The sequence below is a fragment of the Hylaeus anthracinus genome, unplaced genomic scaffold, assembly GCF_026225885.1.
Source record: "Hylaeus anthracinus isolate JK02 unplaced genomic scaffold, UHH_iyHylAnth1.0_haploid 12001, whole genome shotgun sequence".
Lineage (NCBI taxonomy): Eukaryota > Metazoa > Arthropoda > Insecta > Hymenoptera > Colletidae > Hylaeus > Hylaeus anthracinus.
This window is the reverse complement of record NW_026534348.1, coordinates 9,260,913-9,287,299: the sequence shown is the minus strand read 5'-3', so window position 1 is coordinate 9,287,299 and position 26,387 is coordinate 9,260,913. Positions and strand designations below refer to the sequence as shown.

At 40.0% G+C, this 26,387-nt stretch overlaps 1 protein-coding gene across 1 annotated transcript; it reads left to right on the top strand.

Moving 5' to 3' along the window:
• The first annotated feature begins 7,054 nt into the window (after positions 1-7,054).
• On the top strand, positions 7,055-26,213 carry LOC128891354 (short stature homeobox protein 2-like). Its single transcript, XM_054150793.1, has 4 exons — positions 7,055-8,418; positions 8,614-8,979; positions 11,962-12,273; positions 23,385-26,213. The coding sequence occupies exons 1-4, from the start codon at positions 8,361-8,363 to the stop codon at positions 24,146-24,148; spliced, it is 1,500 nt and encodes a 499-aa protein (XP_054006768.1). The 5' UTR covers positions 7,055-8,360; the 3' UTR covers positions 24,149-26,213.
• The last annotated feature ends 174 nt before the right edge of the window (positions 26,214-26,387 follow it).

Below are 26,387 nucleotides of genomic sequence, written 5' to 3'. Positions count from 1 at the left end.
AATAAGTTTCCCTTGATCCAATCTCGAGGCAACTTGCTGTTTTAATGAAATTTCGTACCGAAAATCTCGCTTCGTAAATCATCCGCAGGTTCCGTACGCAATTAAGAACCGATTACGTTTCGTTTCGACGATTATTCAGCGACGAGCGACGGAACCGAGTTTCGAGCTTCCTACGTGCACACCTACGCGCACGTCGTCGTGCCATAGTCGCGTTCACGCGGCCTGTCGGCAAGCAGACTCACGCATCGCCGCCTTCATTTCACGCATAATTGAAAGCATGTCCCATTTAGCGTCGAGGACGCTCACCACTTCTCGGCCTCGGTCTTCCTCCCAAGATAGCACCCGTTTAGTCGTGTCCCGTACGATTAACGTGATTTAAGCATCGGGCTCGTTTAACGTCCACCGCGAACGAACCTAACCGCCATAATTTAAGGCCGTATTTTTCTTTCGCGCTTCACGGTCGCGTGTGCGCAGAGTCCTCTTTCTTTGATCGCGAGAGGGGAATTTTACGTAAGTTAACGCCACCGTGAATTATAAGAACGGCTGCATTCGACTGTGAAAATGGCGCGATGAAGAAGATGCTTTACAGTAGTATGGGGCGTCTGATAACTGAGCAAAAGTAACGTTGCGAATGATGATGGAACATTAGTAATATTCGTGCGAATCTTTTTGCAGGAAGAGATTTGATTAGTTCAGATGCTGAAATACTTGTAAGTAGGTACGTAGCCTGCTTCTAGATCTCTTCTTTATTCCTTCTATCTGATTAAACTTTCCTGTTTGAACTCGATACAACCACCTAATCATCGTTCCTGACGTCGACCATCGTCCTGAACCTGTTAATCATTTATCATAGCATGAAGCAAGGAATCATTACCATCATCGTATTCCGTCACCAATTTTGTACAATTACAAATGTTTGCGTTGCACCACTCGTCTCACAGAGGGTGAGCTACCAAAACTTTATCTCAACTCGCAAAAGAACCTCTCGTATTACTTCAAGCCCGTCCCACAGTCTTCCCACCCAACCAATGCGCGGAACAACTTTCCTCCCCGTATCAAAATCCGTTCCTCGCTCTTTCTCGTTGTTTACTCGACTATCCCCGCATTCCTGAACTTAACCCAACCAACTGATCATCGGGACTTCATCCCCGTCCGTTCTCCGCGGAGCCCGACGACTCTCGTATTCATAACCCGTCCGACAATCCCGTTTCCACGAAGAGCACGAGTCAGCTTCGGCTCGAGCAACCGCAAGACACTCGAATCCATCAACGTGGGGAGAGGAACGTAACGCCTGACGAGGCTCCGTTCCGTCAAAAGGGACACGAGAGCTGCGCCTGCGTTTCTAAAGATAGCACCTCCGAAAAGGGGTGTGCAGCGGTAGGAGGGCGGGGGTGACACACGGATGGAAAGGAGGGTCTAGAATTCGCGATTGGCGGCGCGGCGTTACTCGCGTTCACCCACGGCGGCGTGAAGGGGTGCGTTGCGTGAGGGTGAACGCCAGAAATCGATGGTTAGCAAATTGGTGGGCGTCGTGAAAACCGAGACGGCGCGCTCGTCGTGCCCCCTGGTAATGGATTAACCGGCGTCCCCTTCCCACCGCCTCCTGCGTGGCCATCCACCGGTACAAATTGCACACGGCGAATAGGAAGCGCCGTACCTGTCGCGAAACCTAATCTACCTTCGTGTCGTCACGCGAGAGCATTAGGAATCGCGCACTAGCCGAATCATCTTGCCCCGTATTCGTTGGGGTTTCCTTGGTCACTTTCTGCATTTTGTCACCTGTATTGTATCCGCCATTTTGAATTTATGAATTTTAATTTCGGATCTGAGATTAGCGATCCCAAAAACCGCCGGACATCAAGTTTCATCAAAATCGCTCGAAGGGAACAATATATAAATCTGCATCTGTTCTAAAAAATTTGGAGGAGTTTTCCATCCAGGAAATACTACAATGCCTTACTATTATTTCTCGAAATTTGAGGGGTTGTTCTTGCCAAGAAATGCACTCCTATGTTTACTAGTATTTCTCGGAATTTCGTGGCATGGCTAGGAATTCATGTACACCACTGCTGGATACTTTTAAACAATTGTTTTATTTACTGCTATATCGACACAGAAATATGATTTTATTGTAGTTATTTATAATAGAGATATAACTTATTTTGAATACAGCTGTAAGATAAAATCAATGCTAATTCGTTCTCATGATATGATCTCCGAACGAAAATCTTGTCTGTTCCTGATAACATATATTACGTATGAACAACTTTATTTCTTTTACATTTGAAACGCCGTCTTGTTCTAAATCACCTCGAGCCACGAACATGTGTGAAAACCCATAAAACGCAAGAAAGAAGAAAAAGAAGCGCTTGAAAGCGGAGAGGCGGAAGAGAAACATGAAGAGGACAAATTGTCCGCGAGAGGTAAAAGGAACGAAGAGTAGGAAAGAAGAGTCGTCGAACATGTGCAGTAGCGTCCATAAATATTTTATTATTTATTCGAGTCACCTGTTATATGATTCAATGCTTTCGTATCCGAAATATGATCGCAGATCTCATAATTCAATCTTATTTGTTAAATTATGAATGCATGCTTTGGTTTCATATATCGAATAAATATTTAAATTATTATTAACATTATACATATGAAGTCTGTGCAGTTTAATTTCTTTTTTTCTTTATGCAGTATCATACTTGTAGTAGTTCACATACAAAACTTTCCATAATAGTATTCAAAGATATAATGTTGAAGCTTAACGAAGAAAATATGTTAGAAGTTAATTGTCTTAAAAAAAACATTTGAACCTCATAGGAACTTTCGCGAGTATTAATCGTGTATAGTCAGATAGCCGACACGTTAATAGTCATAAAAACGTTCTTCGTTTCCCGCAGGTTTTCTGCACGTTCAGTTCCAGTGGTTCTGAACGGTACTGTATATCGTTTTTCCCCGGTCCATGAAACGACAGGCAATTAAAAGTCATGCCGGCGGTGAGCGTCGCGACGTGCTTAAGAACCGAAGCGTTTAAGAGTCGACGTTTCCGTTCACACGTGCGTAACGAAGGCTCGCAGGTCGCGCAACGACGCCTTCGCGAGACAAAATAAAGAGAGGCCCAGCGCGCTCTGCGGACAAGATTTAGGGCCGTCTGAGTATTCGTGTCTGAATCTACTTGCGCTGTAGATCCTTACGGCAGAAGCGCGACTGCTGAGGAAAATCCGCTCAGAGCAGATTGAAAAATGGAAAACAACTGAATAAGTACGTATTGTAACCCTTGGAGTAAGTCGAATCGATGGAAAAGATTGTGCTTATATTGATTATTGTTATGAAGAGTATTATTACTTGCGATCGGACAAATATTACGGAGGAAGATTCTTGAAATTCTCTTCAATTGTAATGTGTCTGTTATTGATGATTTCAGTTACTATTCTGTGTTTATTAGACCATGAAACTTAGACAGTGAAATATAAGAATTTCTTTAGTGAATTAATTCTAACCACTGTTTTTTATTTTAACAGAGAATATTAGGAGATTATTTTTTAGTACGAGTGACTGTAAGCTTAATTCAGTTTTGTGGTGTGGTTCTTGAAAACTAAGTGTCTCACTTTCCACATAAATATAGAAATGCCTACGATTTCAATTTTATTCACCTATTTCGTTAACCAAACTTATATTACCACAAATAAACCTCGAACTGAGTAATAATGAACATGATATGTTTCGCCTTAATTAATGACGTCTGTTAAGTTTCCTAATTTGAACCACTGGTATAGTACTGTGCATCCCAATATTCTGCACGAAATACTAAGTCTTATATTCAAGTAAAAGTATGAATTTATTCACTTTTGAATTTTGAATTTATTCATTCATTTAAGCGAAGCGAGTTATGCGTAGATATTGTACAGTGGATTTTTCGTGCAAACCTTTGGCCTTAATTGCGTTCTTTCGCGGAAGAAAACGGACGTTACTCCATTTCTGCTCGCGACACTTTCATCTGACTTTACAACCCGTTAAGCGCTACTTTGTCAAGCTCTGCATCCGCTCGCGGATCCGGTCGATACTCGTTTCCGTTTCTCGTCGTTACTCGAATAGCTTTCGTCAAGGCTATTTCCTCGCACGATAAACTTTCACTGGCAGCACATCGTAAAGGATCATGTCTGTAATGATTGAAGACCACTGGAACATATGCGAATAAAACACTATGTTCTCGTTTAGCTAAAATTATTGAATAATTGGATTTTCGTTAATGACGTCAGTGATGCGAATGATGGTACTTAAGAAATTCTGTATGAAATTACTCTTAGAGAACATCCTTGGTTATCGAGAAAGGGTCGAGCAAATCGACCATTAATTCACGAAAGAGCAGAATCGTATTTTCGAAAGATGTGCTGCGCTCGCAACGAGGTCGAAGATACATGGCTACACGCTTTGTATAACGACCAGCCGTTTAACTTTAGATTCTGTAAGGCTCAATTAGAGCCGCGTCGCGTTAACGAGTGCCGAAATAGCGTCACTATTAGCGTGATGTACCGATTAGCCAGCTTGGTAACGCCTACAAACAGAACAAACGACGCATGGGTGTAACCTGCCACGGGGTTCTTTATGACGAACCAGAGAAATTATGTGCGAGTAGGTGTAGTTGGATCCTCTCGCATCTTTCTTTTTGTGGTTTAATCCGTGACGAAATAACGAGCCCTTTCTTTTCCTCTGACTTCGCGGTTCCTTTCATGATTACTAATTCGTGTCATTTATTCAATCTCCATAGACCTACCTTCTACAACATTGCTATTGTGACTCACCGGTAGACCTTCCCCCCCCCCCCCCTTTAACCAATTGAAACTTTTGCCATTTTTTTATAATTCAGTTTAGTTTAAGCTATAATTTTAGAATTTAATGTCAATTTATTTATACATTACAAGTACATGCTAGGGAAAAAATAAACTATAATATTATATATTATTGAAGAAGAATAGAGAAATACAAGTATTATTTTACACCCACGAACACGTGGTATCGTTCAACTTCTTAATATTTCAGATTGAAAATAAAGCAACGGCTGTAAAAATATTTAACATTGCAGGAAGTTATGACAAAAACATCCTGTACATGCACATCCTTAATCCTCTATAGGCTTGGGTAACTTTCAGGTCACATGCTAATATATCGACATTTTACTAAAAAGTTAAAATTTTTCACAATATGACGTATAGGTCTCAATGTCTCCGATAACTAATAACAATATTGAAGACGGCTGGCAGCATCATCATCTTGAAGTATCAAAGTAAATGCCTTGGAAGTTGTCTGCAGAAAAAGAAATCGGCCAATTGAGGGTTAAAATAAACTAAATCCGTAGCCACGGCTATTGTTTCTTCAATAAACATACCCAGCACGATAAGTGATTACTTACGAGCCGTAGTAGTGGATCGATAGTTATTTAATAGCGAAACAAACCATCCATTGAACAGGCCATTTCGAGCGGATCATCTCTCCCGCACATAATCGACGCGTTACCAGACGCATATGCACACACCAGCGTGGGTGTATTTACGTCATAATGAGTATGCAAAGCGATCAGCGTTAACGAGCCAGCTCGCTTTCAGCGCGATGCGCGTTACCATAAGCCCACCAACCGCGTCCATTGTATTTTTATCGTTCGCTCGCGAATGCTGGCGCGGAACGTGTTTCCCATTAGGCTACTCACCGTGCCACCCCCGCACGAACTGGGCCCTTAACGAGCGGGTTTATCCAGCCGATCTTGGCGCGAGCCAATCCACTCGCAGGATAATGATGTACCCATCTCGGTGTCAATCCGCTCGACGTCATCGCGATCGTGTTCGCTTAACCGACAGCACCCGCCATGCGGAGTATCAAGCTTCTTCGTGACTTTAACGTTAGGATAAGTTCTAGGGTCTCAACTGAACTCACGTTTTCCATGGAAGGACCCCTCAATTTCCAGGGAAGGTTTATTTAAAATATAGAATGTCTAGTTTTGTTTAGTATTATTAACCCTTTCAGACCTGGCGTCTACAGTTGAGGACACAAAATTTAAAAATTACCGACACTATCGTTCAGGGCAAATATCCTTATTTGGCACGTGAAGAAAGACCAGTTTTCTTGAGAACTACACTATTAGGATTTTGTTTATTTCTTTCATAGTAATTTTAGTTAACCCTAAAATTTAAGTTACATTAGTAAGGGAAAAAAAAAATAATTCATGTCCGAAAGAGTTAACAAATCAGAAGTGAGAATTATCCACACATTACTCACTTTTACTAAGATATAGTCAGTATCTAACGCAATCTGAATACAGTATCACTAGAACAATTTTGGAGTATTTTACATCTCGTAAAACATGAACCAGAAAAAAAGCAGTGTTATGAAACTATATACAATTCTTCGTTGTCAGTTCCTGTCATACACTGGATATTTGTCAAGAGTCAGTGATGCATATAGTCAGTATGAAAAGCAAGCTCACTCAAACTTCATGACGAGTGATTTGAACATCTATAAACGAATATACCAAAACAAAATTCTTTTAGAGAAAAAAAGCATAGTGCAACAAGTAACCAAATCCTATAAAAAATTCTGTCTAAGAGAAAGCACGTTTCTCCAAAATCCCATCTCTTCAAATCTCATCTTCCCACGAAAATTCTGCTCGAAATTCCAATGCTCAACCATCACCCATCGAGAACGATCTCTATCCAACCATGCCATCTCACACACCTCATAAAAGCTATGGATGAATTCAAATACCTGAACAAGAGAATAAAATCCAACGAAACAGAGTTTCGGAAGGGGGGCCAGAGGTTGGAACGATTGCAGGGTGTATTGACCGTCAGAGTCCAGCAATTAACGGGTAAACGACAGGAAGGGGCCTGGACGTCCAGGCGAAAATTTACCCTTGCTCCCAGCGCGATCGCCCTCGCGGATCGCGGGAACTCGCGAGCGCGTAAGGACAAAAGCAGTCAGAATACCAAGATGGCGGGCCACGGATCGGTAGGCGCGTCCCGGCGATGCAGTTGGCTCTAACCTTCGACCAATCACATCAGGGTGTTAACCGTGTTCATACGGTTAGGGGGCCACGCCAGCTGCGAGTCGGCGCATCAGCAACCGCGACTCTCAGCGATTGAAATGCGGCTCGCTCGCGGCCGCCAGTTACCCGTCGACTCGTGCCCGATCCACTCGTCGCTACACGTGGTTTTTCTCTCCCTCCTTCGTGCTCACAGCCTGTCCGTCTTTCTCTATCTCGTTTCGATTACGTATGCGCTCGGTCGACATGGCAACGATCGCGGATCAGCGATTCGGTATGGAGATCGCAAGCCCCGCGTTTCGACACATTGCAGTTTGATCGGTCGCGACGAGGTTCGAGGTGCGTTCCGGGACTCGGATTCGAAGAATTTTTGTGCATTTGGTGGTTGTCGCATGTTTGTGGTGCTAGTGGGGGACGTACACGTGTCGACCCTTAGACGATACCATACGAATGCATTCGGAGCATATGCGACTGTGATACGTTCTTCGGTTGAGTCGCGATCTCAGTACTGTGAAAAATGAATTTCTTCGGTTGAAGAAATAGGGAGAAGTAGAAGATAGTTTCGGAAGATTTCGAAATCTGAAACGAAAGAGGGTATTATAGTTGGAGGCTTGCGAGGAAGACTGGGAACCTTTCACGGTATGAATAACAAAGTGCATATCGGTTGGGGACCTATGAGTTTTGAAGTAACCAAGCGACGCTGAGGATTGAGGTGCAGCTGGCATTTTGGCACCTGACAAATTGGAGTAATCTCGCCTACCAAGTATTGGAGCAACTCTATTTTGAGACTGAGAGCTGTGGAGTTCAGCATTAGTATTTGCGAACGAGTGAGTCTGCATTTACGAAGAAACTGTGATTTTTAATTGTTTGCCGGTCGGGACCTAGTCCGTGGACTGCAGGATCGGTTCTTAGAGACATGTGGCGTTCAAGAATGAGTGATACCCTAATGTGAAAGTTGACGGATCGGTTTTGTGTAGCTATTATGCGAGTTGTTGCCATTTTCTATTGGGAAGAGTCGTTCCATATCGGACGAGCTAGCTTTCGAACTGAACATTGTAGAAGAGCGAACTTGTGATTACAGAAAGCAATACGTATCTGCGATTTCTAACGTGATATATTTAAACGTGACGTTTGACTGAAAATGTTCTACAATTATACCAATGGTTGCTAAAGCAAGCACGTACTAACCGAGACTCTGTATAAATACTCGTGACCAGTAAGTTCAGCGAGCCAAACAATTTGCATTTCAATGGTTTCTAAGGATCTTGTAATAGAGCTGTCACATTTTACAGTGCAAGTGGAAGATGTAGATTAAGTATAACTAGCATTTGGGGTTATGTGCAATTGCCCGCGAATGATTTACCAATGCCCATGTATTTACAATACCAGATCTCGTAAGTATAAAAAATAAATTCCACGCAATCACTGGACGAAATAGTCTTGCCATACGTCTTGCACTATTATCTGCTGCAAGAGTTCATATCATAAAGCCATCGAATTACAATTTACGATAAAATAGTGAATTCGACGTTTGCTACTGTTTATTAAAAATATATAAAGAATCGTAAGAAGACTGACTTGCATTTGAGGAGCGAACTCTCAATACGGAGAAACGTGGAGCTATGGAACGATAGATTCGACCGGTCAGCCAATCCGGGATTTCAATCGAGGAACAGAAATGGATTCCAACATAGAGGAAACGGAACTGGACGTAGGGTCCGCGAGCGACGAACTCGAATCCTCGATCGCGGAATCGAAGCTGACGCGTCGACCGACTCCGAAACCCTTCACGATCGAGAGCTTGATCGGTAACTGCGGACCACAGAAGGGAAACTGCGATCCAGGGACCCAGGAAGATCGCACGAACGAGAACGAAGAGGACTCCGATCGAGACAGAGAGTACCTTTATCAAAGACACTACCTGGCGACTGCGGCGGCGAGCGCACTACCTCCTGGTTGGTTTGTTTTTTGGGGATAATTTTACAAATGGTCTCTCTCATACGGTTATGTTTTGTGGACAAATTGTTGTGCTAGAGATTCTAGACTTATCATTACCGTGGCAATAGTTCGTGTTTATACCACAAAAGAATTACAATTAGGTTAACAATTCTCGTTTGTAGGAGGTCTAGTTTAATTATTGATCTTCATGTGGAAGTTTCAGACTTCAGTAGAAATAGAGGTGGATAGCTGTAATGGATGTAATACTATGTAATAAACTTAATTCTTTCCATTGAGTTGCAAGAGTTTATAGTTCTGGTAGTTCTAAAACATCTGACAACTTCAATGGTTCTGAATGTTATGAGAGCCTGTTTAAAAATTATTTAAAGATTATATTGTAAGAGATACTTTTAATTAATAACACTTTTCAGGAGTTATTTGTCAGGATTTTTGATAAACTTAAACAATACAATCATAACACATACAGGGAGTTTCATAAGCCAAATTCAACAATATTTTAAACACTTTATTCTTAATACTCGATTCACATGAATCTTATGTAATCTAATTTTAAAAAAGAAATTTATGTTCTTTGTTTGCAACTTCAATTTAGAAAATAGAATACATATCAGAAATAATCTTAGTACCGAAAATAAGTAAATGTTAATAACTCTTATAAATAGAATTTTTGTAACAGTTATGCTAGCAATGAAAATTGATCTGGCAGATATGGGTTCATAAACCATATTATGGTAGCGTATGATTACCACGACCGGTGACAACTCATGATGTAGTATCTTAACGTGTGTGTATGCATCATAGTATATTACACGTTGATAGTTGTGTACAACTGATTAGGTACGCGTGGCGTATCACTTTTAAACGCCTCTCATTATTCTAATCTCTAGATATATTGTATTAAACTGCAATTAATTAGTCCACGTATAGGCACACTTTAGCAATTTTGTATTATTTAGATGAATACTCAATTTTCATTATGAATTATATATGTATTGACAACGTTGATATAATAGGGCACAGAAACAGGGTAATAATCGATGCATACATGTCAAACTGCAAGCCTATAAAACAGTATTTATGATAAAATTATTCTCACGAGATCTGGTTTTAGTTACTGAATGTACTAATTTTCTCCAAACGTACTGAAGGAACTAAATGAAAATTCTGAATGTATAAAATTAATATATTCGTAAAATAGCAATTTTGGGAAATGATTGATTCCCACTTCCTCCGATATTACAATTTAGATTTTATATCCAAATCTTTGCTATAGATATCGCAATCACCGGATGTTCTATGAATAATTTTATCCTCGAACGCCCTACTTTCGACGCGAAATGAATTTCGTTTCAATCAAACTTCATTAAACGTCATCTTCCATGTTACGTCACCTTAAGATTGTGACAAGATCTAAACTCATATCGGACCACCTGGTGAGGTCATATATACTTCATTCAATGGATACATTGATCGTCTCGGATTTACGTAACGTGTATTTCACGCCTTCGGTTCGCTGAATCGCTGTGCACGTATTACAACCAAAGTTCAATGATTCAATTAAAAGTGAAAAACTTGTCAAACGATTTTCTGTAAATAGAGTTTCCTTGACATATACATAGGATATACATCATCGATGGTATGGTTAACTCGTGTTGCTCTTGGAGACTGGAATCTACATTACGTCTTAAATAATCATTCCATTTTAAACAAGTTTTAGTAGAATTAATGTTTGTTCGATTTTTGCAAGAATCTCTGGAGTCAAACTTGGTCGAAGTCATCCTACTTTTATTATAATTGTGACAGAATTGCAGAGGCCTTTCTAGTAAGTTCAGTTCCAACGAAATCTAGTTTAATTATTTATTAACTTTCTACCATCAAGTGTCTCTCCATCTAAAGCAGAGAATTGCTAAGTATTAATGAATCCACTGTGTATCCAATTCAGTACGAAGAGTTATTTCGTCGTCTTTCTTTCCTTTCCTCATTTCATCCTTCGAGTTCTATTTGATCTAAAAATAATATCAGTCTTCTGGAATATCAGAACTCACGAACATTTCTTCTCAAAAGACACTTTTGTCTCCTCAGCTTGATTTAAAACTGCTCAGTTATTTATTAGCAGTAAATACCACGCTTTAAGGGAACCCAACCGAAATCCAAATAGAATGGAAACGAACTTGAAATGCATGTAAATGGAATTCCAACTAAACGTGACTGAATGGCAAAATGATATCGATGATGCTTCGATTTCATTTTACATACTATGTCCTAGTGGACAGTGATCCGTGATAACGTGAGACGATATATCTACTTCGATTGGTCACAGTATGTAACTCGTGCGACGTGTTGAAACTTTTATCGAGTATTTTATAATCCGATAAGGTCATCTGAGTGAACGATCTATTGTAATAGTCGCTTTTACTCGGCCATTTTCACTTCTTGACATCAAACGCTAACGGTTGGTGTATCATTGGATTATTTTTAAATCGTTTAAATGCTGGATTAGAAATGTCAGAGTGACTTGTTGCGTTAAATTTAGCAGAGAATGGTAGGGTAACGTTAAAGAGAAGTTAACGTAGTTGAAATTATATAGAGATCTCAGCAAACTACTTTCATAATTAATTCAGTATATCACGAAAAATATAATTTTTAATGTTACCATTCTTCAAACATCGAAATGCATACCGTGCAATTTGTTAGAAGCATTGAGCAGTGTGCTTACATTTTCAATTTGTGTGGTTTTACTATTCACTAAAGCTCTTAATAAATAAAATATTGATTGAGCGATTCGTTTCATTAATTCAATAATTATAGGCGTAGAACCTCAATCATAGAATTTTAAACAGGATAGTAAAAGACTACACGGTATTTGACACAGAAAGTTCGACTCTCTTTTGTATTGACTCAAATTTATATGAAATGTAGGAGAAACGAAGACAACAGAATTAGAATACCGAAGCATTTAATTAATCCTTGTCCCCTAGGTTTCGGCGTGCCGCTCAGCCTATACGGAGCATGGCTACCAATGCGGATGTACGGCAGTGGCGGGACTTCCGGTGTCCCTATGTTGCCTGCGCACACTTCTGCTAACTATCCGTCTCACCAGGATCTCTATCAGAATCGATTGTCCCAGCACCTGGGCCCTGGACCGAATCATCTTCAAGGCGCAGCTTATCCGCACGGTTGCCAGCGAACCTCCAATCATCGTGGCTCGACGAGCTTCACGGACAGCGAGGACGATGGTAGCATCGACTCGCCAGCTTCGCCAGCTCACGATCTCTCTAAATCTCGACACGGTAAGCCTTACGACCCAGACAGTAATTTAGGCGACACATCTTAATCTTCTACTTTAGTCTTGGAATAAATCATACAATTTTCATGGTATAGTGTTTTGCATCTGGGACTCAAGACACGTGCTTGAGCATCGAACAATTAATGCTCGATAATTATCTGACTTTGAGTAACTTTAATTTTGTCTTAATGTCGTAAAGATTTATGAAAATTTCGGAATCAAATGATATTCAGCTTCGGAGACCTTCAACGTGTATCTTTGTGAAACTGTGATACAAATTTTATTGTTTTGAGGATCGTGCGAGGACTCAGGATTAAACGTCATTTTCGACTCGTACGGTTCATTAACGGGAATGCACTGTCGCGCGAACGGGATCGTGATATACTAATTTATTTATATTCTGCTATTAACTTACGGCCATCGGTAATTCTATATGCGACGCACGCGCGAGCTCTGCGCTATAGCTTGACGTCTGACGGCTGTTAGCGTTAACAGGATGCGGGAGCGATCGTTTTAATTATTTCTAGCACTGACGAAACGCTACCACGGTGGTAGACGGCAATTAAAACGAATGTCGATCGATAGGACACTTATTAGGCCAGTAGCAACAGATTCAAGATGTCGCTGTTTAAAGCGAGCTCCGAATTTAACAATTCATTATAGCTGACTGAAGTTTAGTATTCTTAAAAATAGAGCGATCTGTTAGGTGTGCTTTTCCAAAATAAGTTTGACATTCTCTGCTTTGGGCTCATAAAAAAATGTCAATTTTGTGTATTCTTGGCGAATCTAATGAAATGGTTTCCGAAATAGATCCATAAGTATTATATCGATTCGGAGCTAGAAGCAGTGACCCAGACAGGTAAAAATAAGCACTAAATCGATATCATTAGATTTTCTAATATCTGTTTGTCTATTGAATAAAAGTTTCAACTATCGACATCCCGTTTCCTCGTTCATATTATTTCTGTGCTTACTTCTCGTCTCGAGATCGGTTGTCATTATAAAAATATTCAAATGGAACTCATACTTTTAATATTCCTCCTCAGAGTTGCATGGAAATTTATCAAGTTGTCGAATACAATGAGATTACAACGCTGTTATTTCCTTATCGTCAGACGGACGTTCAAATGTGAATTCTTTTAGACATAAATACTTGATTTAAAATAGTAACAGCACTCGGTACAAGTATTTCAGATCTCGCCACGATGGATGGAAAAAAGGAACGCTCGTATCATCCGTGAAACGGGGATCGAAAAATATCGCGATGCACGTTTATGGATTCCAGGAGCGTGTCCTCGGCTACGATCGTAGTCGCCACGCTCGGAGCCGGCAAAGGGCCCGAGATACACGGTAGCTTGCATAAATTATGCCTGGCCCGAAAGTCGAATCTCGCACGCTTGCACACACGCACACATCTACGAAATTCCGTGCGCATACGCGCTCAAATACGTGATACGGTACTGGACAAATCCTGGCCGAATTTCAAACGCATCGACGACCCTTCGACGAAGGACCCTTGTTCCTCGAACATAAGGGCGACGTTCGATACTTTCCTTCGATCGTCGCGATAATTTCTCGAATACATTTTCTCCCGTGAGGCTCGACGTGATGGCCGAGGGAACTTTTCGAATGCGCATTCGTCAAATGATTCTGCCCATAACGAAATCGAGTGGCCCAGGAACGGATGGAGGCCTTTAATGGCCGATACATCGCCTGTTTGGACACGTAATTAAGACCTGTTTATATGCTGCTCGAAATAATTAGAGAATCCCCTGTATATAATCACTGTATATAACAATTATTCTCTAGTTGCTTCATATTTCTGAAAATATACATTGAATCGAAATTGGAGAACAAGTGCTAAAAGTGATTTTAGTTAATGTAGATTCGGCTAGATTAAGTTTCATAAAATACGTAAAGAGTTCCGAGGGTTATTACTCTATTGTCCATGGAATTTTCGAGTAATTAACGTATGCAATTGGAAGCATATTTCAGAATGACAATTTTTTTCGATGACCGTAGCTTATATCTTGCACAAGTGGAGCCTGACTCGAGGAATCGATTTGTATAAAAAAATCAAACAGTTCTATTGGAAAGAAGTACGATTACACTTTGTAAGTGCATCAATGCACTTGAGGAAAAAGAGGTATCATAAGATAACAGAGGTCATTAAACCACGCAAAATTTTCCTGCGCGGGTTTTCCCTGCCTTTACTGCGAACGAAGCTATAGCTTCTGTTACCAGTCATTATGTACGCGTTTATTTCAATATTAACTTACATATTTGTGTTTCAATTTTATGTACATACATGATTTACTTTTCCATTGTATCGTCTAACACGTACATTATGGTAATTAGTAAGTATATGCTTTCAATTTTTTCGGTTAGGTTTATTGGAATTTTGCCGAAACATCAAAAGTGATCCAATTCAAGCAACTTTGCTGTTAACACATTCGCGACCGCTGACGCGAATTCACGTCACTTCAAATTGTATTCCTGGTTATGACGAAATTGTGAAAATCTTTCTGTTTCATACACTACATATTTACAACATTGATATTTCAAAACATATTTTGTTATTTTTATCTTCGCCCTATGCAAAGTTGCGATGTCCAGCTTCAGAATTTTATTATTTTCGTCAGTACTCGGTATTAGATACGTGAAATACCTGCCGATCGCGAATGTGTTAATTAGTATAAATGATACCTGTTTGATCGAAACAAAATAATCAGTCCTCGTAGAGGTTCAAGTAGCCTCAGCGCTTTCGAGCGACGAACAGCTCGCAGTCGATCGTTGAGAGTTATCCACAGACCGATTGTTTCGTGTGAATAGAAATAGAATATAGGATGAAAGGTTGTACAGGTGAGGGTGGGGTGTAAATCGAATATGGAAAGTCGAAAACTCGCCGATCACGTATTTCCGAAGGCGGCGGGGCGAACGGACGGATCGACGAAGTCGCGCGCATTTATTCGTGGCCGATCACTTTTTATTGATGTACCGCCGACCGAGGCGATTTCGTATGCGCAACGAAATGGCTTCGAGGAATCTGTCATCGGTCATTTATGACGCACCGTGCCGAACCGGTGTGCCGATCGTTACGACGAACACGCCGATCGAGACGTCTGCCCTCTCTCTATTCTTGGCCCCCTCGACGATCGGAAACGTTCCACTGAATATCGCCGCTCGCTGGCGACCGATTTGCCCGTTCTACTCCACGTGCACCTTCTCTTACGATATTCAATCGTCTAAACGGGATCTTAAATCGAAAATGAACCCTTTATTTTTATTCGAGCCCAAATGAAACTTTAATCAGAGTTGTATGGCGTTGCACAAATTTGTATACGATGTCGTGGTTAATGAATTATTGAAATACGTATATGGATAATTTCACTCCTGTTTCGTATTCAAATTGAAAACTCTAAATTTAGAGATCGTCCCCTGCAACCATTCACCTGCTATCAGTGGCTCAACTGAGAATAATACCTAGAGCGTAATTAGCGCTTCCTTCGTTCGTTCCGTAATGCAACCAAATATTTGTCTGCCACTGAATTACTCGTAATTGTGGTCATCGTCCTTATATCATTTATGTTAGTTAGTTAGTTTGAATGGATTTCTATTAAACTTATCCACGGTATAGAGGAGTCTTCGAAATCGTTTCTTGCCGATTTCTTTATAATTGACAAATTTAGACGGTGTCTCAAGTAGTACTTAGACAAGTAGTAGCGATAGATGTGTCATACATCCAGTTGCAATATTCAACATGAACTCGTGAATAAATTAGTGCCAAACACGAAACATTACATAGAATGTCTTAAGCGTCATTTGCATTTTTCATGCAAAAAGTGGACGCATCTGTTTCATGAAAATTCTACATAAACGATGACGATATAATAGGTTTATGCATTTCAAAATACATGGAGTTAATTCAAACAGGAAAAGGTGAGTAATGAAGTGACTTCAGTTGTCCTGATGCAATTCTTAATCGTATCACTTATCAAAAGTGGATATACAAGGAGCCAGGATATTAAATTAATATCGAACTCTCAAATCCAGGTCGGTCGCAATAACAATCTCTATAATAGAAGCGCCCAGGAGTTTAATACTCTGGATCAAGACGTGGAGGTTGAACTTTTAATATCTTATATTATACTATTCGCGAGAAATCGCGTTAGTTAACAAGAAATGTGACGCGAATGGAAATCGAGCGAGGTAATTGCACGAGATATGGAGATTTCATTAAATACTGTTCTTTAACGCCAGTTTTAATAATGGCTCAGCTGGTGCACGAGCTCCGGCCAACGAAGCGTTCTCGAAGACGAAAATGAACGATAGATCGATCGCGTACTAAGTGAAATTACTTAATGGAACGGATTTCCTAATACTGTGAATGAAACTCAGAACTGTGCCATCGACGACGTTCGAGTTCTCCAAGAAATTATAGCACCGCGAAGAGCTCATTAACCGGAGACGTGCGGGATGGAAACGACGTAATGGTTATCCTCTGTGGATTCATATAATGAATTAATTATTATCACACCGGATGGAGATAGACGATCGAATCAGAACTTGGTAGATATATGTAATTCAGAGCCCGCCACGCGCTTTATTATTTCGATTCAACGGTCCTCAAAAAATTCAAGATTTTACTGAATTACAGTGTACGAATCTCTACTTGAACGATCGTACCAACTATTCTTATTACACGAGTTATTTACTCATCATCCGATTTCTTCTGCTGCTTATCTGAAATCGAAATCAATCGCGTATTGCATTGGGAACATTTTAGTTTGCTTTTCTTCATTTTATCGATAATTTCTGATAAAATGTTAAGTTGGTCTTCTTGAATCGAATCTATAACGGGGGAAAAGTAAGTATAATTTAATAAGAAGTAAAGTAGCTTTCTTCGGTAGTTCATTTAACAAACAAAAAAATTAAAATGTCATCCTTCTCCAGCGTTATCTTATTTTTACGAACTCCTGTCGTAATTTCATTAAATCCCAAACTGTTACTGTATAATTTTAGCTGTAATCCGATTCTTTCCATTAATTAACACCGCTCATTTCGCGCCAAAGTGGCTAAATAGCAGCTAGCCATATCGATTCAAGTTTTACGTGACGTCAGACTTGAGATCGACAAGAAGACAGTTAATAACAGTGATTGAACTTTTATATGACACGTCCAGAAATAGATAATACCCATCGACTCGTGACATCTACAGAATAAAAGTGGCGTCGTCTTAAACGATTTCTGTCATTGCTCTCTTCAATTATGGCATATCCTCCGCAAAATACTGATAATGGATCATTGCGAGCTTTTAGAAGCCGGCGTTTACATATAATGCTTTGCACAAATAACAGGTGAACTATTTCATTTTCTAGAAATAATAAAATTTTTATTCGATACATCTTTGAATGCCTTCTATCTAATCTAATATAACAGGGGCGACAATGTTTTCCACAAAAATTGGTACCAGTTCGAAGCAGTTCCGTTAAGTATATCATATTTAAAATATTGTATTCGACATGTGAAATAGTTTTAAGTACTCTTCAGGCTTTCAGGGATTCAATTATTCACTTTTTGTAGCAGATAGACGGCAATTTCAATAGTATCAACATTCAGAGAATAATTTACACAATAGCAGCGAATTGAATAAAATGATGTGAATTCGTGAGGCTTGCAGGTTGCAGTTTGTAAATATTTTAGTTCATTAATCTATCATTGTGATAGTTCGTTTCTTTACCTCTTGAAGCTTTACTTACGCAATAAATGTCATTAATATCTAAATCGATTAATGGAAAAAGGATCTCTTTTTCTTAATGCTTTTTTGTTCAACGAAAAGCGTCGCGAGAAAAAGCAATTCGTCTTCATAGGATTTTCGCTTTTCCCGCAGATTCTCCTGATCTCGATTTTTTCTTATTCATTACCCATCGTGAACCCCATGGCGGCCGACACGACAAGGGAGGATCTCTTTGCGTTGCTCCTCGCATGGAAAATCTAACTTCTAGGGGAAAAAACGAGTGTCCCCTCGCAACGTTACGGTCAGAATTGGACCCTTCGATTAATCGATATGGTTAATAGACTGGCCAAGTCGGGAATTTGCTCCATCTAAGACAGCTTTCCCCAAACTGTGCTCCGTGAAACAGTACATAGACATTTACGAAAAAAATGTAATATATAAAGAAATATTATCATAATATCTACGAAGAAATAGCAATGTACCCACTGTGTCTACAGCAGAGATTGGAAAAGTTTGATTTGAATAATAGATGAGAAGTACATGTCTACACAGTTACTGTAGATTAGTAACTGTGATAGTATAATAGTATTATAAAATAGTATATCATTCAGCAGATCGGAATTTCTATAAAAATTTTAATTTTATGACAGAAGATTTGGCAACTTCTCCTCTTTTTATGTCGATTTTCAATTCATTACATTTTAGAATGGAATCCTTTACACGCTTCTAACCAGTATTCCAGTTTCTTCATTAATTTATTTCAATAACGTCGACGTCAGTTTCTCAATTACTGAAGGAACGAATTTAGAGTTTTAGAACGATGCATTTATCGGCAAAACATATTGATCTTCCTGTCGTTCGGTGCTTCGTTCAACCTTTATCGGGGACCGGCTTTAAAATGATATGTAAAATTAGTTCGACGGTGGTAGTCTGTTAAATAATTTGTATTAAATGAGACCGCGTCGATGTAACCTACATACGGGGTTGCGCATTAATTGCCATGGCATTTAGACGTCTGCAATATTGCCTGAAAATCGTGAAATCCAATATCTCGAATAAGGCAAATGAACTGTTCACATAAATATAAAGAGCTAATATAAAATGCATTCTTGTGTAGATGTAAGGATTGCAGACAGAGTTAACTTTAAAAAAAGCCTGGATTTGTTGGCAATCACTTGTGCAGTTTTGCAGATACAAAAGAAAGATACAACTATTGTTTAAGCTATTTGTTTTTATATCTGTCACTGTTGTGAAGATATTTCATGAGAAAGAAAAATTTGCATTCTTTCGAAGGGGTGGGTTCCCACCAATGAGAAATAATTTTGTCCCTCGATGCTTAAAATGTTTCCAAATTTCCTCCTGTTTATAATCTTTATATTTTTATAGTAAGATTGATTAACCGTACCAATTCGTAGAATTTTTATTACATTTCTATTCACTAAGATAATTTTTTTTTTTTTAATGAAACCATATTAATTTATTAATCATTGAAAATAACGGTAGATAAAATCGGGGTGTTACGCATATATTTGGCATATAAAATAAATAGCAATTGTACAATTTCTAAAATTGCATCATGTACTAACACGAATTCGTTGGTTCTTTGAGAAATAGGAACGTTGTCCATAAACCTGATACTAGAAAACCTAAGTGAACGCCGCTACCAGTTCATAAACTTCCAAGAAACATTAATATTGCAAGCACTCGATTCAGTATAGAACACGTAGTTCTTACGACAACCCTTTACACGTTTGCAATTCAAAAGTGAAGTAAAGTAGTCTTTCCGCAACTTTGACAGTTACTGTTTAGCACGTTGCTGTTTTGTTGCCCCGAGCAGACTTCGGCAGATATGATTGCGTCAAGATCGGTTCGCCGAGGGAACACATCTGTTTCCATTTTTCCAGACGTCCGTTGGACAGGAATATATCACGAAGACATATCTGTCTGGATGCACAGCGCCATTCCGACGGTGCAGAAACCGGATCGAACTCCGATTTGGCGGATCGCCAATCTTTCACCTAACAGCGGCTTCGAAGGATCGCGGACGAAAGAGATTTTTCCAATAATCGCAAAGGCGACGCGAGTCGTGTCAAACTGGGAAACCAAAAGAGGCTGCAATCGTGCGAAAACATCGGTTCGTCAACCTCTGGTTCGTCGAGACTCCACGACTATACCTGACCTTTCTTAACGCCGAGTGTCAAGAATCCATACCTGTCACCTGAGCTTCGAGATTAAAAATGCGCGACTAGATCGAAATACACCGTGGAAAATTATATAGCTGGTCGTAGTTCGTTGACGCTCTCGGTAAAAATCCCAGGCGACCTTTGCAGTTGTAGTCACTGGAGGGTCTCTTTCAAAGAGAATATTAGCTTTGCGGTATTATATCTGTTTACAGAAATTCCTAATGATATACGAGAAAATGCTGTCTCAGTGTTAAGGTAAAAGGGTGAATAGATAAAAGAAAGACTTTATTTATCATAGCACAATTATGCACTATATACACTCTGATTATATTCACTAATTTATGGGCTGCATCGTAAAATTTTGCATGTAACTCAGAAAACTGTCTATCACTTAAATTACAGCACTAAATCCACACATCACAATACAATTATGTCTATTCTTGACATTACTTTGCCTCACATAACTCCTTAATTGACCCGTTCACTACACAAATCGATTAACTTCACTTTTTGAAAAATCTTAAATTTAAGTATCGATGCACTTGGTATAGTCAACTTTCTATATTTATAATAACTTTCCTGAATAAAGATTAACACCATTAAACAACAACATTTTTTTGTCCATTGAGTAAGAAATAATTTATTTTAGAGGCCATTTTGATCGCATTTCTCAACTTTTTGTTTTATGGCGTTAAGGAAGGTCACATTTACGTTAGTCTTACCTTGGTACACGTCCATTGGAGCCCACTGGTCCTCATCTAGCCAGGGTACCCCGAGGTCGCTAAACCCATACTGAAGTTACAGCTCCCTGAGGACGAGGGTATTCTCTTAATAAGATTTCGAACCTCACAGAAAACTAATATCACGAGGTTCCAATGAACATTAACGATTAGCAATAAACGGCCACGTAACTTTTGGGTCGAAGTGGTCAGTTTAAACAGCCTTATTTCAGACTTTGCATTCGCAACTTAAAATGAGTCTTCCTTGATTGATAGATTAGTGGGCAAGAATATCTTTAATAACTCCTAGGCTCTGGACAGAATCGAAGCGATTGCTCTATTCGACCACGTTAATGGCGGGAAAGGGACATGGAGATGTAATAATACTACTCGAGCGGATCGATCTGCTCGATTCCTACGGAAAGTGTAAAGACCATAAGGGGAACGCCCGAACGTTTGTCCGTGGGACTCTCGAGAACGTCGTCGCGAACTCGTCTCATTCGCGGAAGCGTATGGCCCATTCAATCGAAACTCTTTGAATTAATAATAAAGACACGGGTGCATCAAACTCCTACGTAGCTGGTTCACCGTAGAATACCACGTGCCGCTCAGTGGAAGACCAGGAAGAGCCGTAAACACGAAAATGAATAAAAGAGGGAAGCTATAAACTCGGGAAGTCACGGCTATCTGTCGGTGTGGTAACATTCGCGTGCCTTCAATTTACAGTTGCGATAACTGCGAATTAAACAAGTCGAACTTCCAGGCTACGCGAAGTCCACCTGCGACGACTGCAGACTTTACCGTTTAATTGCAATTACGAAACGGGAGTGGAGAACTTCGTTACACGGAAGTATTTGAAGAGTTGGTCCGAGTTTAAGCGGAAACCAAGAGCTCTTGTTCTGCTAGTTACAATACATAGTTGAAATTACAATTTTTTTTCTTTGAAGGCGTTCATCTTTGTGTGGCACTTTCAAAGATAAAAATTTGCGGTTTAAGAACTGTTCGCGTTTGGTAAAGTATTTTAGGGCTCTTACGATCAAAATAAATTAGTTTATTTATTTAACATAGAAAATAGTACAATATAGAGTTTTATTTATTTTACGAAACTTCTACTATAATTGTAGACTAAACGGAATTTTCAGAAAATACGAAGTAACTGATTTCGAGACAGGTGTCGACATGTTTGAAGATTATGGCTGGTTGTAGGTGTTACTGCACAACAGTACACGTTTGATATTATTAGATTTGTTCGCGTCTGGTCTAATACTAATCGAATCATTCGGTTTACATTTGATATCATAACCACGTTATCATGTTATGTGAATGATTCTAGAATATAAGATTTGTAGAGTCCAGCTTATCGACTTGACATCACCGCTTCCGTGACATAACCGAGCAAGTCAATAGATTTTTTTATAAATAGGCTTGTCGATAGTATACACACCATCTTAAGTTCTGGTTCCATCTATATGAGCCGACGAATAGAAATTTTTCTTGCCATTATTCCTTATGCAAGCTATCCACCATAAATGAACAACTTTTAATCCACATACACAATAAAAAAAAAAAACTGTTTATTTATCATTAGTCAAATAAACATTAAAATTTAATTATAAAACTAAATTTTTCACAACGAGCAAATAAAAATTTCATTATTCAATCGATAAACGTTCCATATAAATTTCTATACATTGATTTCAACGATTTCAACGTTTTTTCTTTCATTAATGTTGCTTTTATTAGCCGCACAGATTTCATTTATCTGTGCTTTCCACTTCGTTGTTGTTGTTTTGCGGTACGTTGCCTACACCGTTAATACTTTATTCGTCCAATGACTGTATCGAGCAGAAAGTGGTTGAAGTTGAAATTTAATGTCACTTTATTCAGCATCGTCTAAGGCAAGTGCGCGACATGCACCTGGCCTGCAAGAAAGAGAGGGAAAAGAACGGCGTACGTGGAAAATAATAGAGGAACAATGCGAAACTTCGATCCAGAAACATTACGCTCCAGGTCAAAACGACTCGTACGTTCCGCATATTAAATCTTTTTTGTTCTCTAACTATACCGATGTTAATCGGTTTCCATCGAGTCCGATGCAATCGTTCAATGACTTAATGACGCGACGGTTAACGTATTCATGAGCAACGGATGAGTCGAAAGTGTGCTTTATGGAAGACGAAGAGCTATGGACACTTTAAACAGAATAACTAAGCGGCGAGAGTTTCAGTACTATATATGTGAGATTAAAAGTTCGCAACGACTTGCAGAACACCGACTCCCATCATATAATATATATATATCCAGTTACCCGCCATACTGGGATGATTACACTACCGTTTCATGGAGATTGTTGCTTTTGTATTTAATTTTCTCTAGGGTAGATCATTTTCGTAACATTTTCTTCGCAGAATTAGTCGATCATATACTCGAAAAAAACATCACAGTGATAAATAAACTCACTGTCTTATTTTTCCAGGGTCTGAGAACGGCCGGGCGTCAGCGGAGAGCGAGGACGAGAGCGGTGGGCTGAGCGTCGCTGGTGATGGCCACGACGTGGCCGACGCGATGTCCAGTAACGCATCGAGCAACGTGAGCCCAGGAGGATCGTTGGAAAACGGGCAGAGCAGCTCAGCGACGGGGTCCAACAACAACAAAGCCAGACGCAGGCGGACAGCCTTCACGTCGGAGCAGCTACTGGAGCTGGAACGGGAATTCCACGCGAAAAAGTACCTGAGTCTCACCGAGAGGTCTCACATCGCTCACGCCCTGAAGCTGTCGGAGGTTCAGGTGAAGATCTGGTTCCAGAACCGTCGAGCCAAGTGGAAAAGGGTGAAGGCTGGCTTGAGCGGTGGCGGAGTCGGATCTGGCGCGACCAGCATGGCAACTGCTGGAGTCTCCAACAGGCACAACGGATCCGCTGGTCCGCATTCTGGAAATGGAACAAGAATCGTAGTTCCTATTCCTGTGCACGTCAGTCGACTGGCGGTTAGATCTCATCATCATCACTTGGAGAAATGTGCCAGGCCGCCCAGAGTCAGGCCAGCTAATGACAGTCCAGCGTCTGGAACGTCGTCGTCCTCGGTCCTAGGCGATGCTCTCGGATTGGTCAACTCGTCTATTAACCTGAGCGGACAGGTGCAAGGACCACTGAGCAGCGGTGTGGGGATTGGTGTCGGAGTTGGCCTAAGAGCGTTCACTGTACCGTCTCATCGGGGTGGACTCAGCTCTTCTGGCAGGTAGTGAACGCTGCTGAGTGGACTGTGAAATCGATTGTTAATTGAACAGCGATTATACGATGATAAACACGAGGGAGGGTATGGCTTTGGAGCAGGGGTTGCGAGGTTTGCACAGGGTTGTCTGTGGATGGTTACTGTAATTTGCAGGAGCCATGGGTAATGTTCATGAATGGATTTGTCAATGTTACTTGCATAACGTTCCAATCATAGCTGCAATCCCTGCTCTGAAGCAACCAGTGATTGTTGCGGACTCTAAGACTAAGGGATGTGATAGAGTTTCTGTAGCACTCCGAAAATGGTATTACCGATCACGCCTGCCAGTTGAAGGTACGAAAAGGACGTTGAGTGTCCAGTTTGAGGAATTCGTATTAAAGACAAAAAAATATTACTGGGAGTAACGAAGAATTGATTAAATTGTGATGTCGAATTGCGAGGATGGATTGAAGAGGACAACAGCTGCACTAAGGTGTGCTGTGAAGTTAGCCGTGACAGGTGTGACTGTCCAGTAGCTAGCTGTGGAAATATTGATTCCGGTTACTTTGTTGCTCGAGTAGTAAGTGCATTTGATTTATTCAGGAGCGTGTCAAACGATATGCGATTGTAACTTTCATATTCTTGAAAGAAACTATTGAACAGCAGTATACGAACATTAGTTTAATAACTCAGATACGGTACAAATAATGCAATTTCTTTATACTACAGATTCTCCAAGTTTGAGGGATTTGAAACACGCAACTCGTAGACTATTCAAGTGTAACCGAAGTTTCTTTGGCAACACTCGAGCAACAAATATGTTACCGATCACGATTCTTCCCTTGCAATTCACATCGAGTTGACCTCCAAACCGCCCGATTTTTTTATAGCACAAGGGTTGTAAATAATTGTATTCGTAGAGAACCTTGTAAATAGCGACGGCACAGCGTACTGCATAGACCAGGAGTTGGCAACCTCCTTCCTGACAGGGGCCATGACAGTGAGTTGTATAGATTATGATAGAAATTCATCTATAGTTAATAAATGTAGATAGCAATAATAATATTTAATGAATTATCGATGATGTTTAAGACAATGTGGTTACAAAAATTAACAACTCTTTGAGACTGTAAGAAAAATTCAGAAATGTAAATAATCTGTTACTTTTCCTTATCATTTTGGCTTAAATGCAATACTGTCGAAGATAATAATTATCATACATTAATTTGAATTAATTATGTTTATTTCATTTGGGTAGCATTTGTGTCATGAAGTCATTAATCATATCAATTAGTACAACGCTGATGTTGATAGATTTCGTTAAAATTTTTCAATATCAAATACAGGCTGAAAGAATAATTTAAATGATCGTTAATCAGCTGGGTTTCTAAATTGTTCTTATATTTCATTTTTTAAAGAAGCTGCTCACACATATAACTACTGTCGGATACTAACGCAAAACGATCACCTATCAAATTCTATATAAATGGACGTGTGCACCTTGATCTCATATTTTCTCTTTATATTCAAATGCTCTGTGAAAAATCATGAAACTTGAGACTATAGAAGAATCTTATAAATCAATCGAAAAATATCAACACGCATCTATATTAAATCCCGTGACGTAGAATCACATCAACAAAAGGAGTGGATTAAAATTCTGCAAAGAACCTTGTCATCTTTCTAGAAATATTAAATCATACCATTTTTAGAGACACACTCTACAATCACGACCTTCACCCATTCTTCTCTCTTCAAGCACTTCACTTCATACCCGAGCCGTTTCCCATCACCGTTTGATCTTCAATTCCCCGTTTGTATCGCAGTATCGCATTCCCGTCAGATTTGGCATAACTTCGCGTCAATTTGGCGACTGTGGTACATAGGTTGCCGACCCCTGGCGTAGACTGTATTCGGCTTAGGCCGTACTTGTAGATAATTTACATTAACTCGAGGCTCCACCGAGGAACAGCAGCGTTACGACGACGTTCTATCGATCAGCCGTGCGATTATCGCAGCTGCATCGCGGCCGCGATACGTCGCGATGAAGCAGCAAGCGAGCAGAGTGTCTTGTGTATATCGAGATGGCAATAAAACGTGCGAATATCACATGGAACATCGTTCGTTTCTGAATGTACACCAGGCCACCGTTTCCCAGCTCTATTTCCCGCCGCTGAGACCATTATACGAGGGAACGGATCAAAATGTCGATAGTCCGTGTCCTCGACTTCATTATTTATCCGACGTTTATGGCGAATTAAACTCGCTAG